Raw genomic sequence first — 15,659 nt, 5'->3', positions numbered from 1 at the left:
GGATGATGCCGTCATTCACCTCCTACATCGTTCCCTCGCTCACCTGGAGACCGCTGGAAGCACTGTGAGAATCATGTTCTTTGATTTCTCCAGTGCCTTCAACACCATTCTTCCCTCGGTTCTGAAGGACAAGCTGGTGAACTCTGGAGTGGACCATCACCTCACTACCTGGATTTTGGACTACCTCACCGACCGACCACAGTATGTGAGGACTCAGGGCTGTGTGTCGGACAGGGTCGTCTGCAGTACGGGGGCCCCACAGGGAACGGTTCTGGCTCCGTTCCTCTTCACCATCTACACTGCAGACTTCTCCCACAATTCCATCCAGTGCTTCCTGCAGAAGTTCTCTGATGACTCTGCAATAGTCGGCCTCATCACTGATGGGGACGACAAGGAGTACAGAGGACTGACTCAAGACTTTGTGGACTGGTGCCAGCTGAACTACCTCCAGATCAACGCCAGTAAAACCAAGGAACTGGTGGTAGACTTCCGCAGGCACAAGCATTCTCCACTGCAACCACTGAACATCCAGGGTATGGACATTGAGGCTGTGGACAGCTACAGGTACCTTGGTGTTCATCTGAACAACAGACTGGACTGGACTCATAACTCAGACGCCCTCTACAGGAAAGGGCAGAGCAGGCTGTACCTGCTGCGGAGACTCAGGTCGTTTGGGGTGGAGGGCCCACTCCTGAAGACCTTCTATGACTCTGTGGTGGCTTCTGCTATCTTTTATGGTGTGGTCTGCTGGGGCGGCAGCATCTCTGCTGGGGACAGGAAGAGACTGAACAGGGTGATCCGAAGGGCCAGCTCTGTTCTAGGATGCCCTCTGGACCCAGTGGAGGTGGTGAGTGACAGGAGAACGGCGGCTAAGCTGTCATCCCTGTTGGACAACGTCTCCCACCCCATGCAGCAGACTGTGACAGCACTGAGCAGCTCCTTCAGTGGGAGACTGCGGCACCCACGGTGTGGGACGGAGAGATTTCGCAGGTCTTTCCTCCCCACTGCTGTCAGACTCCACAACAAAGACTTTAACTGAACAAACACACACATCCACACATGTGCAATAACACTAAGTGCAATAATCTTTTCTGGCATCGTTGTATTTTTACTCAGTTGTATATAGCATTCGTATTCTATTTTTATCTTATTGTATATTTTTATTCTATTTTATTCTACTGTATATAGTATATTATTTTATTCTATTCTGTACAGCTGTGTACTGTATTTATTCTTATTGTATTCTAATTTTTGCGTCATAACTTTTGCACTGTCCACTTCCTGCTGTGACAAAACAAATTTCCCACGTGTGGGACTAATAAAGGTTATCTTATCTTATCTTATCTTATCTTATCTTATCTTATCCCTCATCCTTGAAACCAACTTTCTCCTGATTGGTTAACCCTCGCAAACAGGAGATTGTAAAATACGATGGATCGCTTCTGTATTTACAGCCAATGCCTGACATGTTTGCTGTTAGTGACATCATTCAGATCAAAGAGTGTCTACAGGGCTCTAAAGCCTCGCAGGCCCAAAGGGATTACCTGTGCATGCTGACTGGACTATTTGAATCATTGGCTCAAAAATGAGCATGCACCACTGTAACGGTATAAAAATATGACAGAAAATAAGAAAAAGCATAATAGGTCCCATTTAATACTTACACATTTAACATTAACTAGCGAGTTTGGATCTACAGACTAGCTTACTGTTTTGTAAAGTCTTCCACTAGCTTTACATGTTTTACACTATTTCTGCTCGTGCTCTCATTGTAAAAGTTTACCTCCTCTGTGCTTCGTTTTCGTCCGAGGAGGGCCCATTTTGGCGCTGCACGACTGGGCCTGAAAGACACAAAATAAGAGGAAAAAAAAGCAATTAAACCACAGAAATAATCAGCTTCTATGCGTGTACACGTAAGCCCTTATTACTGTTTTATTCATCTCCAACACTTTCCCCTTTGTGCTGAATATCACCCCTTATAGCACCACATACCAAACACTCGTTTGTGACCGCACCGACAGAAAAAAAAGCAAAGACAGCTTCAAAAATGTTCAACATTTCTCAGTTCAACAGGGAGTTTTTTTCATATTGAGACAAACCACATAAAAAAGGACTCAAATGACAGAAAACAGTTAAGTAGTGTGCTCAGGGAGAGAAGCTGAATAAACAGATAGCAACAGCATCATGTGAGGCACTGCCCTGGAGGCCTGCAAGCTGTTTATAATTGCTGAACAAGTTGCCAGCCACAGAAATTTCAACTGTGAAACACGAGAGAAAAGAACTGAAACAAGTGGAACAAACAGAAACCTGACAGAAAAATCTAAAAAATACTGCATATAGTGCAAAACAGCAAAATTCATTTAGTAAAATACATCTAATCTCTCTTGTTAGTAGCTGGTTTTGGATAATCAACATCAGCCACATGATCATCTCAGTTTAGCACTTTTGCTTGTTGACCAACTACAGACAGAGCGAAGGAGTCAGCACCTCATTCTGGAGCAGCTATTAACGGGGGGAGCGCTTATCACATATCACCAGAATACCAGTCATTAAACTTCAACGCCCACCGTGACATCAAGATCACCGACGGGTGATATTTCCGTTCGCTGCGTCTGGAGGATGTGGGGCAGCAGGCGGGGTGATGGGGGCGGTCAACACTGGGCACAGTCGCAGCTTGAGACGCTCAGTCTGGATCATTTCCCCCACGCCGTTACATCAGCAGCAGCAGCCTGAACCATTATTACGAGGCAGGATGAAGCCACGTTTTCATGTTGTTTACTCAAATTCTGACCACACCATCCGAATCCTCCAACAGATATCAAGACTCATCAGACCAGACAACAGTTTTCCTTCTGTTGTGCAGTGGAAAACACGTACAAATTGTAGCCTCACTTTTCTGCTCTTAGCTGATGGGAGTGGGCTGCTGTAGCCTGTCTGCTTCAAGGTGTTGTGCTTTCAGAATCTTCTGCATACTTTGGTTGTAACAAATGGTTATTTGAGTTACTGTCACCTTCTTAATAGGTCAAAGCAGTCTAGCCATTTTCCTCTGACCTCTGGCAACAACACTGCTCAATAGTTTCTCTTTTCAACATCCTTCACCTGCATGACATAATGCTGACTAAATTTCTGCTTTAACGAGCAGCTGAACAGGTGTACCTGTCGAACCGGTACAGTGAGAATACTCAGGCGCAATGCCGAGAAAGAAATTTAAATCCAGGGCTCACTTGTCAGTTACCACAAGCTACAATTCATGCTGACAAATTGAAAACGGTTTGGTTTTCGATTCTTTTAATGGCTCTTTAGCTTTAACCATACGCACAGAAGACAGAAGCGACAGAAGACTTGAACGTGTCTTTGACGCTCCCATAAATTCAGCTCGTTATCTCGTGGTAATTATTAACTTTCCTTCATGCACATGCTAACATCTACAGCATGTATTACTTTTAAAGTGATACTTCAGGGACTCAATCGTGAAACACGAGCCAGTTAACACAATATCAAGACTTCACAACCCTTCAACAAATAGTAACGTCGCAGATGTTAACGAGACACTCGTCAGCCTGCGCTGTGCTGTTTGTGTGTCCATGAATATGTATAAATGTGGGTTTGTTTGTATTTCTGCTGTTGACACGAAGCATCGTATATGCTTCTTCCTGTTGTCATGGTGAGGGCAAGGGAAGAACATGGAGCCCCGGGGGAGGATGGGACCTGATCATGCTTGTAGACATTTTACTGGAGCTAAGGAGCCCACTGACTGTGTGTACATTAGATGTGATGATAAAAACAAAGAAGCAGCTCTTCCTCCCCCTCCCTTCCATTAAAACACACACACACACACACACACACACACACACACACACACACACACACACACACACACACACACAGATAACACATTACAAACAACAGCTACCATAGACGTAGGCACGAGGTGACAAAAACAGACAAATGGATGCACAATGCTTTCTATCACCACAAATAAATTACTTTAAGTATTATGTAAATATGACTCTGATTTGTACTTTCCACTAAGCTGTCAGTTTAGATAACCTGCCTCATTTACTCAAGTAGAAACTACCATGAATTCATCACAGAGTGTAATGAGATTCTGCTTCTCCTTTCCCGATGTGTGCAACAACTCAGGTAGACTTCATAGCCTCATTATGGCTGACAGTGCAAATGTATGATACTTTTACTGCTTGTAATCACAGACTGTGAGTGTCTGGACAGATCGTCAGCCGTCTGGCCGGTAAGCTACAACCATCACTACAACCAGTGATGTAAAATAGCTCCTTAAATGCATTGCTCAGTAAAAAAGAGAACACTTGATTATCACAATATGACAGAAGGTCAGTCAAAGCAGTATGCTTGGTTAGCAAACACTAACCATTGTGAATTCATTCACCTGCTTTTGGTGCAAATGAAATTGACAGCAGGTGCACTGAAGAGAAAGCAACAAGAAGACCCCGAAAAAGGGAAATGTTTTACAGGTGGTAGCCACAGACCATTGCTCTCTCTTTACTCCTCGTGACAGTACCTGCAGCCCATTCATGTGGCACCGATAATCCACCTGCTTCAGGATGCTGTCACAGGAAGGTCTGCTGTGTCTCCTAGGTTAGTCTCAAGTGTGTCTGTTACACAAGGCGAGCTGGACAAGGCCAGAGAAGGGTATCAACGCAGCAGCAGGACCTGTATCTGCTTCTTTGTGAGAGGAGGATCACTGCCAGAACCCTAATAAATGACCTCCATCGGGCTATGTGCAGATTTCTCACCAAACTGCTCTAATCGGACTCCATGAAGGTGACACAAGGCCCCCACATCTTTAGTGGGAAATGTGCTCATAACCCGGTGCTGTCCACTCTACAGCCCTGCCCAGCTCTCCTCATATAATGGGATCTACTTCACAATCTCGAGACTGTGCTGGAAGACACAGCAAGCCTTCCTAGCAGCCATCCTGGGGGCAGAGGGCTGGTAGGAAGCCCCTGCCACCTAAATGGGTTGCAGGTCTGATGCTACCAGCAGTGACAAGGTCACAAACAAAAAGCAAGACTAGAGAAAAATCAGTGAGGCAGGATAAAGAGAGAGCATTGGTCTGTGGCTAAACCACTCTATTTCGTTGTTCCTTTCATTTGCACCAGAGCAGGCCAAAAGGATTCACAATGTTTTTTTTCCTTCCTAACTGAGCAGATTGAAATCCCTGCAGTTTAACTGAGTGTACCCATAATTCTTTTTGTTTGCTTAAAAGACAAAGTGCTGATAGATCAACTAAAAGCCCTGCAATAAAAACACTACTCAAGTAAATGTAGCATTTTATTGGTGTACCTGGTCAATGTGTAACAACTTTTTCTTGAGTGTGGTAACTTAGTGCAGGTTCACAGCAGACCTTCAAAGGGAAAGAAAGACAAATCTAGGGTTCTGACAATGATTAGCTGGAAATCTGTATCTTGAAATTTCCTTTCATGTAAAATACTGGACACACCTGTGAGTCTCAGGAGGTATTTAGAGAAGAGCAGAGTGGAGAATCTAACAAATGGCAGACAAAGAAAGATCTGAAAATGAACTGAACTGAATGTGTTGGATGTTTAACATGGAATGTAATGTAGAGGAAGTACAAGGATGTAAAAACACTGAAACAAAGCTGAAGTTGCTCAATATTAGACCAAAGTGCACACATTTCACCACTGAAGGGAACACAATGCACAATTACCTTCATAACCAAACGATTCCTATCAAAAGAAATGGTGAATATTTAACTTCCCTCCATGTTTCCAACAGTCTCAGACGATCAAAGATATCCATAACTGCTGGATGATTTAATCAGTCATGCATGTATGGCACTTACTGAGGATGATGATGGCTGAAGAAACCTGCCTGAGGACTCCAGGTGAAACCTCTGGAGTGATCATGGTGGGAAACTTTCCACAGCCTACCAGCGATCAGTACTGCGTGACACTAGAGTGTCAGTGTGGAAGCTTAGCACAAACAGCGTTGTCGAGTAGGAACAGATATGTGTCCCAGGAGCAGAAATGCCTTGCATGTTGAGGCCCATGATCCCACATCGAAATGCACCCAAAAAAAGGAGAGCTGCCACATGAGCATGACGGGGTACGACATTCAGGCTCCCTATGAGATATTTTAGCCACCAATGGGGGGTGGGTCACAAGGGTGGGATGGGATGACACCGCAGTTAAACACTCACAGATATTCTCTCTCAGTATCTCCACAGTATCTATGCACAGACACTCACACACACATACACACACACACACAGAGCTTATAAGTAGCTTGTAACCAGAGATACTCAGGAGCTATTTAGTAAACCAGAGATAAGTGTGAGGTTAGTGTCAAATTCAGTTCAGGCCTAAACTGAATTTAGGCCTGAACTGAATTTATTCAGTTAGCTGTACAAAGAACTAAAATATCCTGATCTCTTTTTTGTCATTTTCTAAAAAAAAACATTGAAAAATCTCAAATTTCAGGCAGCCACCAACAGCCCTTTCATGTTGTTATTTTTACCTCTGCTGAGGAGATCATGCGATCAATTTTTTTTGTTTTCTTTTCTATGTATTTTCGTTTGTCTCTTGAAAGGTCAAGGGTGGATCTGCATGAAACCTGAAGTTACGGTTGGCACCACTCAAAGCAATACATTTTTTTGGAGTCAGAACAGAAACGGGATCTGAATCCTTAAATCTCTAGAATGGTTCTGTGCACAAATACATATAATAAAAAATATTAATCCAGGGACTCAATTCATGCCTGCTGTTTGGCTTACCGTTGAGCCTGTACCTGCAGTACATACATTTAACCAGCAGGGTGTAGTCGAGCTTAGCATAGCAGTTAGACCTCTGAGGGTGTAACGGCTTTATTATCAGCCATACATACTTTCTTGCTATATTCATGCATTGTATCTTAAACCAGCTCATGCTGTCTGTGCAAATCTTTCCCCGAATGAGCAAGTACCCATACTGAAGAACACCCAGGTAATGAAAACAAGCTGAAAACAACCTGGATCATTTCATTGCAGTAACCTGACATTCTTTTCAGATAAAAATAGATGTAAATTGATCACAGATGAACAACTGAAGACAGCTGCCTGAAGTACGACCCAAAATCCTCCTGAAGTTCCACTTAAAACATTAAAGTTCTCCAACACCAACAGCTAACAGCTCAGAAGCTTTCATCTCCCGTTTCACTGCGGAGAGAGGAACGATTTAATTTGAATCAAGCATTCGGAAAATGTCCTTAGCCTGCCAGGAAGTGAAACGCAAAAGCAGAATGCCTGTTTCTAATGAGAAATCTGAATGATAAAAAGGTAACTGAGTGAATGCTTAAATAGCTAGAAAAAGGAGCAACAGTGATCAAGAACATGTGCTTATTCCATTACTGACAAATGCTCACCTCCGCTGTCAGGTGAGCTGAGGACGTTGAGGGCGAACAGCATGGCGTTGGAGAAGGTGGTGGCCTCCTCCTTACTGGCAAAGTTCAGCCCGTAGACCTGCCGGGCATCACGCCACTGATGGAAGGTCGGGGTGGCCTGATTGTACTTCAGGCCCTTCACTATGGAATAGTTGATCACCACCTTTGTTGGAAGAAAGAAAAGAATCGGTGTACGTGAATGTGATCATCTAAGACAGGAACTCAATATTTGCCAATTAGTTCTGCCAAGGTTAGAATTTATTATTGTTAAAGTAGATGTATTATTCTAATTTTCACATCCATATGTTTTATTAATGACTCTCCTGACATACTTTTACAAGACTCAGAGTTCAATTTATTTATCTTATACTGAGCTTTCAGTTCATCCTGGCTGAAAAAGCTATATCCATTTAGGGGAACCCTCCTTTCAGCAGACAGTGGATGAGGCTGCTGTGCTCACAGGAATTACTTGCATACCTGATGAGCATAATATTAACCAGTGACATGCTGAACATATATATGAGCTGTCCAGAAAAATCCTTAAATAAATACATGTCTACCTGCTTTTTATGAAGGCAGTAAGCTCTGCTAACATTATAAAGAAGTTCATCCTAACTGGAATAGCTAGATTTTTGATTATTATGCTAAAGGTCATAGCAGGTAGACCCAGGCAATGAACCTTATTCATACAAGATATAAGTACTTGGAAAAAATTTATAACTGTAGTTATAGCAACAGCAATAAAACCTCTTATGATGAACATCCTAAATATGCTATTACGACGACGGCTTCTGTCTGTAACATGATCGACAGCCATCAGACTCAATGTTAGCAGTTCATCAGAGGATGAGGCCTATTCTGAAATGTTTAGCAGGAATTCAGCTGCGTAGATTAAATGATTTTATTAATGTCACAGTTTTTGTTTCAAACCTATGTTGGGCTCCGACTTGTCTCTCTAATGAAACTATAAACAAATACAGAGGTAAAAACTTGTTTGTTAAAGATTTCAGGTTGTTTTTGTCTCATTTGGGGGATTAATGATCTTTATTTTGTCCACATTTTCTTCTTTTAAATCATTTTAGTGATGATCTGTCTGAGTAAACTGAAAGCATTAAACAAAGTCCTTCTAGACTTGTAATGCTGAACGCACCCAGCAGCAGCAGCTCCGTACTGCATATTCTGTGTAAAGTGTGCAGCACAATCTCCGAAATATCATCTATCTAAAGAACTGAAGAATTCCTGCTTTTAAACGGTCTGATAATAATCTGAGTGCCTTTAACAAGATCATGTATCTTGTACATTTTATTCCAGATCAAATGATAGATGATGAACAAACTGTCTCTGTTCAGATCATGTTGTATTTCACTCTATACTGCACACTTGTGGTCAAACTACAGAAAAACAAGCTTACAGGGACTTGAAGATCAAAGCTTATAACGATTAAATTAAGATACAGCTGAAAATACATATGATACTGAAGATACACGGTGAAATGTGTTAAAAAACACCCCTACTTAATAAATATTCTTGCAGGCTTAACTATTCTAAAAAAAAGGGGAATAAACATGTGTTTATAAGGGACAGGGTTTAGCATAGTATTTAGTATGTAGACTGTAGCAATGATTTATTGATTGCTCTTATTAAGAACCTTATAAAAACTATTTAACTGCATCTTTATGATGAATATGAATATGCAGACCCGTGAGCAGGGAAGATTTTTTTGTAGCTGAAGCTTCCTGGTTTATAGTTTATTTGTAGTCACGTCTGAGCAGGTATGCCTCAGCCGGCCATTAAACTAGTCCACGTGCAGAGCAAAAGAGGGATTACATTTTCTGAAATGCAATCTATAAACCATGAGCTATTATCTTGCATGCGTATGACACAATAACAACTGCATGAAGATAAACGAAATCAGCAGTCTGAACCATATAAAACTAAAGAACCATTAAAACAGGAGTGAAAACACAAATCCAGTCATGAATATCAGCAGTGTTTCTTTGCAGCAACTGAATGGATTTACGCATGTAAACATGGTCGAGACGACCTGATGAAGTTAAAATCGAGCATCAGAATGAAGGAAAAAGTTGGCTTAAGTGATTTTCAATGTGGCATGATGTCTGGTGTCAGATAGTCTGAGTATCTCAGAAACTGTTCATCTGCTGGAATTTCAGATTGGTCCAAAAAGACAAAAACATCCAGTGAGCAGCAGTTTAGTTATTGATGCCAGACGTCAGAGGATAATGACCAGGCGGCTTTGAGTTGATGGTTGGCAACAGAAACTCAAATAACTACTTGTTACAATCAGTAAGTATCAGTGCAGAAGACCATCTCTGAATGTCCAGCATTTTGATGCTTGAAGCAGATGTTCTACAGCATCCACACCAGGTGCCACTAATGCCAGCTAACAAAAGGAAACTGAGGCTACATCTTGAGATGCCGTTTGAGTTCTCTCTACTTCCACAGTCACCAGATCTACATCCAACAGAGTGCTTCTGGGATGTGCTGGACATAATCAACATGCACCAGACAAGTCTCCAGGACTGTGTGATGCTATCATGTCTTTGTCAAGCAACATCTGTGTCTCCAGATGTGAGAGTTGCTGAATAAAAAATTAAGAATTAAGCCAGTTCTTAAGGTTAGAGGAAGTCCAACTCAGGACTAGCAAAGCGTACCTAATAAAGTAGCTGGTGAGTGTATAATTGGAAATCCTCTCTGTTTTAGTGATACAGTAAATTATAAAAATAATAGTAATCTACAACCTTATATGGAAATAGAAAAATCAATAGATTTGTATTTATACTGAATTGTCACTAACACTATCCAGCGAAACATCCACTCGTCATGCGACGTGCGCTGCTGGTTGCTTGTGACTCTCACCTGCTGGTCCTGCAGTTTAACGCCCACCACTCTGAAGGTGTTGTTGGCAGTATTGTGGTAGATGTTGATTCGGCTGAAGCCCTGTTGCCCAGGCTTGATGGGCACCCATTTCTTACTGGCATCATCGTAGACCATCACAGAGGCCCGCGCCTGGCAGATACTCTGTTCACTGGTATAGAAGAAGGGGAGAGGGAACACAAGATCAGAAGGTCTGGTAAACATCCTAGAAAAAGTGCTTCGTTTCACTCTTTATACTGTCAGCGTTGACCTTAAAAGCAAATATAACGGCAGTCAATAAAATAAAACCAGTGAAACAGATTTAGTGTGTAATTTTCTGGTGAGCCGAGGGCCACTGGGACTGGCGAGCCACACCTTTTTTCAGTCACCACTTAAGGAGGAACATTTTGCCACTGTAGGAATCTGACAGCTTATATATGTGCCGTGCATGTGCTGAGTAAAGGACGGGTTGCTGTTTTTAAAATCTATAAACAAGACCTCAAACTAAAACTAAACTCTGGAAAATTCCCCTTTTCCTTGTGGCCTTTACTGTGGTGCAGTTTCATAAAAAAACAAAACAGGCATCGATGCAGAAGGGTGTGTGTGAGTGTGTGTGGCGTGCTGGCTAATGACACACTGTGTTAAAAACATGTGTTTGATCAGCACACATGTTGCCAGCTACAGGCACCCTTGGTAAGAAGCTAATGAAAAGTCAGAGGACACACGGCTACCAGTGAGCATTAAATAACCGTGTTCACAACCACAGAACTGCAAAGAAATTACTTCAGTGTAGAGATGCATTTGGCCACTGACTGATGTGGCTTACACAAGTCACATCACAAAATTATCAGTTACAGCGGACGCAGCTTTGTAAAAGTTTAACTCGTTTTTTTGCGTGTGGCGACCGCCTTGACTTTAGCAGCACGCGCTCCTAAAAGTGAACTCATGCTGCTGAAGCCACAGCGTGGAAGCACATGTGAGAAGGTGGCGAGGAAAAGAACAGGTGACAACTTCAAGTTCCTGAAATTTCCACTTTCAGCACCTCAGAGATTGACACTCTCTGGACGTTAGACACATTAGCAGCCTGAAGGTGTGAGGGCCGGAGAAAGAAAACTAACAAAGCGCTGGTTGTGTGCACATTGCCTTAAACTCTGCAACAGTTTGTGAAAAATAACATAGAGCATAACAAAACTTCCCACACTGAAGGAGCGGATTAGCTGGCAAAAATATTCAGAAACAGATTACAAATCACAGAATTCATTCCAGCTTTAACAATATAGGAAATCAGCAAACTCCTCACATTTCACAGGGAGGTACCATAGACTATATTTATAAGAGGCCTCTCATTGCACCTGGGACTGAAAAGTGACGCCTTCATCCGGTACAAGGGGCGGCTATAGCTATAAAAGAAATCAAGACTGTACAGAAGTCTATGGGAAAATGACCCTATTTCTTACTTGATTTATGACCTGAGCAAAAATCAGTTTACCATCTCAATTGTTCATTTCAACTAAATGAAATATAAAGTTCATTTGGTAAAATATGGCCTCAGTCAGAAGAACACATACAACAAAAAGGGCATGGCACGCTTTAAGGAGCGGTTCCTATTGCATGACCTTTTTCTCTGTTAGATTAGATATTTAGTGTGTAAGTCTGTTGTGTCCATCTTTTATATACAGTCTATGTCCTCTCGTCCTTTGGTTGGCAAGTGGATCAATTGGCAATAATGTCAAGGTTCTCAGCAGCTGACACAGCTGCTCTCTTATGCTTGCACAATTAAAGGCTGTGAATTATTCAGGGCGTGCCGGTCCCATTTGTCCTTTCAAAAATGGATAAATGAACAAACTGTAGCTGCCTTTAGGTTTACAGTTTGGATATGGTTTTAATATAGAATATATAATTCAATATGAATATAGTCAACTGAGACTTTCAAATGACTGAAAAGACAAAAAAATGCATGCAAAATTGCAGAGAGAATATTTAAAAGTGCCACTGAACTTATTATATGCCACCTTGTTACAGACAGAACAATTTACTAAAATTAAATGATCAATAAAAATAACAGACGGCTAAGATAAGTTAAGATAAGATAAGATAACCTTTATTAGTCCCACACGTGGGAAATTTGTTTTGTCACAGCAGGAAGTGGACAGTGCAAAAGTTATGAGGCAAAAATTAGAATACAGGAGATGTGAAAAGAAGGTTGGTTTGCACAGAATTTATTAGGAGCCACGATTTGCTGCAAAGGCTCTGAGGACATCAGCGCTGAAATGCCACCGTATGAGACCCTTCTCTGACATCCTTTCCTTCAACGTGCCGCTCTGCAGGAGGAAGACAGCATGACACCTGAGAGACCCCCCGGTGCAGCACTAACATGTTCGGTCTCAGCCGGCTTCCTCTTACTTTCCTGCAATCAGCTGCTCTCTGGTTCCCTTGTGGTTGTTTTAACAGCCTCACAAAAAAGTCAGCGATGATGAGATAGCAGCATTTTCTATTGGATTCACCCATGCAGTAAATTCCTATATTATTCAGAAAATGTAAGTCAGACAAGGAAGTGATGTTTTCTGATAAAGACGTTGTAAAATAAGAAATGTTATTAGTGGTATAAAATAACCTGCTGTCAAAATGTTTTCCGATCCCTTCGAAACCACTTATCTGGGAATGTCAAAATAAAAGCACCGCTCTGACACATGACAGCTGTGTCGAGTGCATCATTTTTGGGTAAAAATGTCTGAACAAAGTGAGCAGCACATCGCAGCGCTCCTAAGGGAGGAGACTTTAAAACTCGCTTGACAGACGGACTCCCACGGTTACAACCTCCCTCCCTCTGTCAAGTATCCATCTCTCCCCACTGCACAACTGCTGTTGAGCTAACCGGCAGCAATATCACCATGTGAGAGTAAAAAGCAAGACAAAAGTGAGCGCTGATGCCTGGAAAATGGTTACACAATAAAAAAAAATCTCTGTCTGGGGACAAACAGGAACTTCAAAATGAAACAGGAAATTCAGGCGGGCAGACGGAAATATGAAGTCCCCTGAAAATAGCACAAATCTGAAACACAAAGCAATCCGCTGCAGGAAAGAATTGCAAGTTTTATCAGACAAAATTAAAACCCCTGAATAACACCGATCATGCCATTGCACTGCAATGATATGCTGGAAAAATCAGGAGTCCTGGCAACTGAGTGAATGTTATTTAGGAATGAAAACACACAAACTCCCACGATCCAAATCTGATCAAGCATGTGTTGAAAATACTGAAGACTTAACCCACAACCAAGTGGACCAAAAGGCTCCCATGTTTATGACCTGATGGGTCAGAGCTGTTTTGGTGGCACGATGAGGGCCGTACAGTATTGGGCAGGTTGATCTGTGTATTTGATAGGTATGATTCATCCTTAACCTCCACATTTCTTGGCATCTAAAATAGATACAAACACATTGCTTCTGCTTAGCCAAGCTTAGAGTTAAAATCAACTTATAATCTAGCAATGCAAAACGATGCGGGACAAGTACAAACGGCCTCTAAATACGTTTAACGGACCCTCTAATCACATAACAGACACTTCTCTCCACTTCAGAGATCTGACAGACCACCGCAGTCCCAGTGGGGCAGATCAGGGCGGGGAAAAGGGAGGCGGCTGCATCTCTGCGATGGATCTTCTTACAAAAACAGACCCTATTTCTGGAGCAGTTTGTGCCAGAGGTTGGATGGTTTCAGTTCTCCTCAACAAGTTAAAAAAAAATATGTCCGTCTTGTCTAGTTGATCCTTAGACATTGCATGTTACTCAATCAACACATCATGTGATATAAAGCAAAAAAAGGGAAAAACAGGAGGACTGTAGGAGTATAAAAGTGTGAATTAGGACCATAACACAGGAGCTCTCACCAATTTCGATAGTGTGCTAAATGCTTCTGTGTGTGATCTACTATTTGGGGGTGCTGGAGTATAGATCATATGGCAAGGAACAAGAGAGAAAAGAAAATAGGTAGAGCATGAGGATAGTAGATGCTCATATTAAAAATGCTCAGTTTCAAAGAACGCAACAATACAAACTGTGCAAATGATGCCGGTGAACTGAAAGCAGAGGCTTCAAACCTCTCTATGCGCTTGCTTTCAGGCAGTTTGTATTTCCAGTTAAGAATCCGCATGATGTGAAAGCGAGGAGATATCTTTAATATGATCATCTTAGGCATAAAACTCTGGCTATGAACCCAGCAATCTGTTGTTTAAGCCTTCTGAAATCCAGAGGCATCAAGTCAGAAGAAAGCGAGCTTGAAGTGGGAGGAGGAGAGGACAGCAGATGAACTGAGGTGCAGAATTAAGGCCCAGTGTAATAAAAATAGGTAGTCTAAGAATAAGAATACAAATCTGTAAATTAGAATGATAGCTCACCTTAAAAAAGAAAGTGAACTGGTTGATTTTCAGGCAGAAAGCAAAGATGACTGAGTAAGAGATGACACACAGGAGAGGCTGTGACTATGTGTTTGTGACGAAAGGCGATATGGCATAATCTGAAAAAGGTCAGCTGTGGCTAAATATCAAAATCAGTGACATTAAAATTAACATGTTGAATCAAACTGATGTTCAAGGTTGTACAGAGGACAGCGGAATATTGAGGTTTATACTTAATCAATTCTTAACACTATTTTTGAACAGGCCTACCACCCCCATTTATGGTCCCAAGCTGTGGGTAGTGACCAAATGAATAAGACTGCAGATATAAGTAGCTGAAAATAGGTAGACACTTTGCAGGTGTGATAATAAAGCTAGGCTAAGACTAAACAATAAGAAGAGTAGCTTAAAAAACTGCATGAATAATTGCAATTGGGCTGGCAGTAGCATGTTATAACGCAGGAGCCAGGCTCATTTTATGTAACTGAGACAGCCAACATAGACCAGAAAGTTCTTCTGTGAAAGACTGATTTTTTTGGCACATTTCTGTGACATACATTACGGCTGCAGCAGGCTTTTTTGTTTATATAGCAGTCTGCTTTTAAAATGTCACATCTGCACTTTATTTATGTGCCATGTTAAAATGTAAAAGACAGAAATCGTTGAGCTGTGTAGAGCTCAGAGGACATGCAGAGTAAGGTAATATTTCACTATGGCCTCATCATTACAAGTGACCTTTTACATGCATGCTAAATTAAAAGTATTGATTATGGCTAATGAAAGCGATTTCATCAAAGTGCAGAAAGCTTGCATGAACTATAGTGCATTGATCATTTGGGCAGTTTCAGACTCCAGGCCACTCTTCTGTTCTTTATTGACTACATCTTATATCTTTAAAGTGCATAATTCATCTCATGAATAGAAAAAGAAATACATGTGTTTTTTACATTATATTGACAGGCTAATGAGACC

At 41.7% G+C, this 15,659-nt stretch overlaps 1 protein-coding gene across 5 annotated transcripts in view; it reads right to left on the bottom strand.

Moving 5' to 3' along the window:
* The window catches only part of evla (Enah/Vasp-like a), a 40,683-nt gene that overhangs the window by 8,507 nt on the left and 16,517 nt on the right, over nt 1–15,659 (bottom strand). For 4 of the 5 annotated variants that reach the window (XM_086275490.1, XM_086275489.1, XM_086275487.1 and 1 more), the window contains exons 2-4: nt 10,294–10,462; nt 7,399–7,579; nt 1,784–1,841 (exon numbers count right to left, since the gene is read on the bottom strand). In XM_086275490.1, coding sequence (XP_086131616.1) covers nt 1,784–1,841; nt 7,399–7,579; nt 10,294–10,462 — 408 coding nt within the window. Of the gene's footprint in view, nt 1–1,783; nt 1,842–5,842; nt 7,347–7,398; nt 7,580–10,293; nt 10,463–15,659 lie in introns of those variants that run through there. The other variant, XM_086275491.1, reaches the window with a different exon arrangement.

Source organism: Aulonocara sp. 'chitande type north' Nkhata Bay, linkage group LG19 (assembly GCF_057382095.1).
Source record: "Aulonocara sp. 'chitande type north' Nkhata Bay isolate Kocher_YH1m ecotype deep benthic linkage group LG19, A_spYH_male_GT1.1, whole genome shotgun sequence".
Lineage (NCBI taxonomy): Eukaryota > Metazoa > Chordata > Actinopteri > Cichliformes > Cichlidae > Aulonocara > Aulonocara sp. 'chitande type north' Nkhata Bay.
Note: the sequence above shows the minus strand (reverse complement) of the source record. Positions and strands in the feature narration are given on the sequence as shown.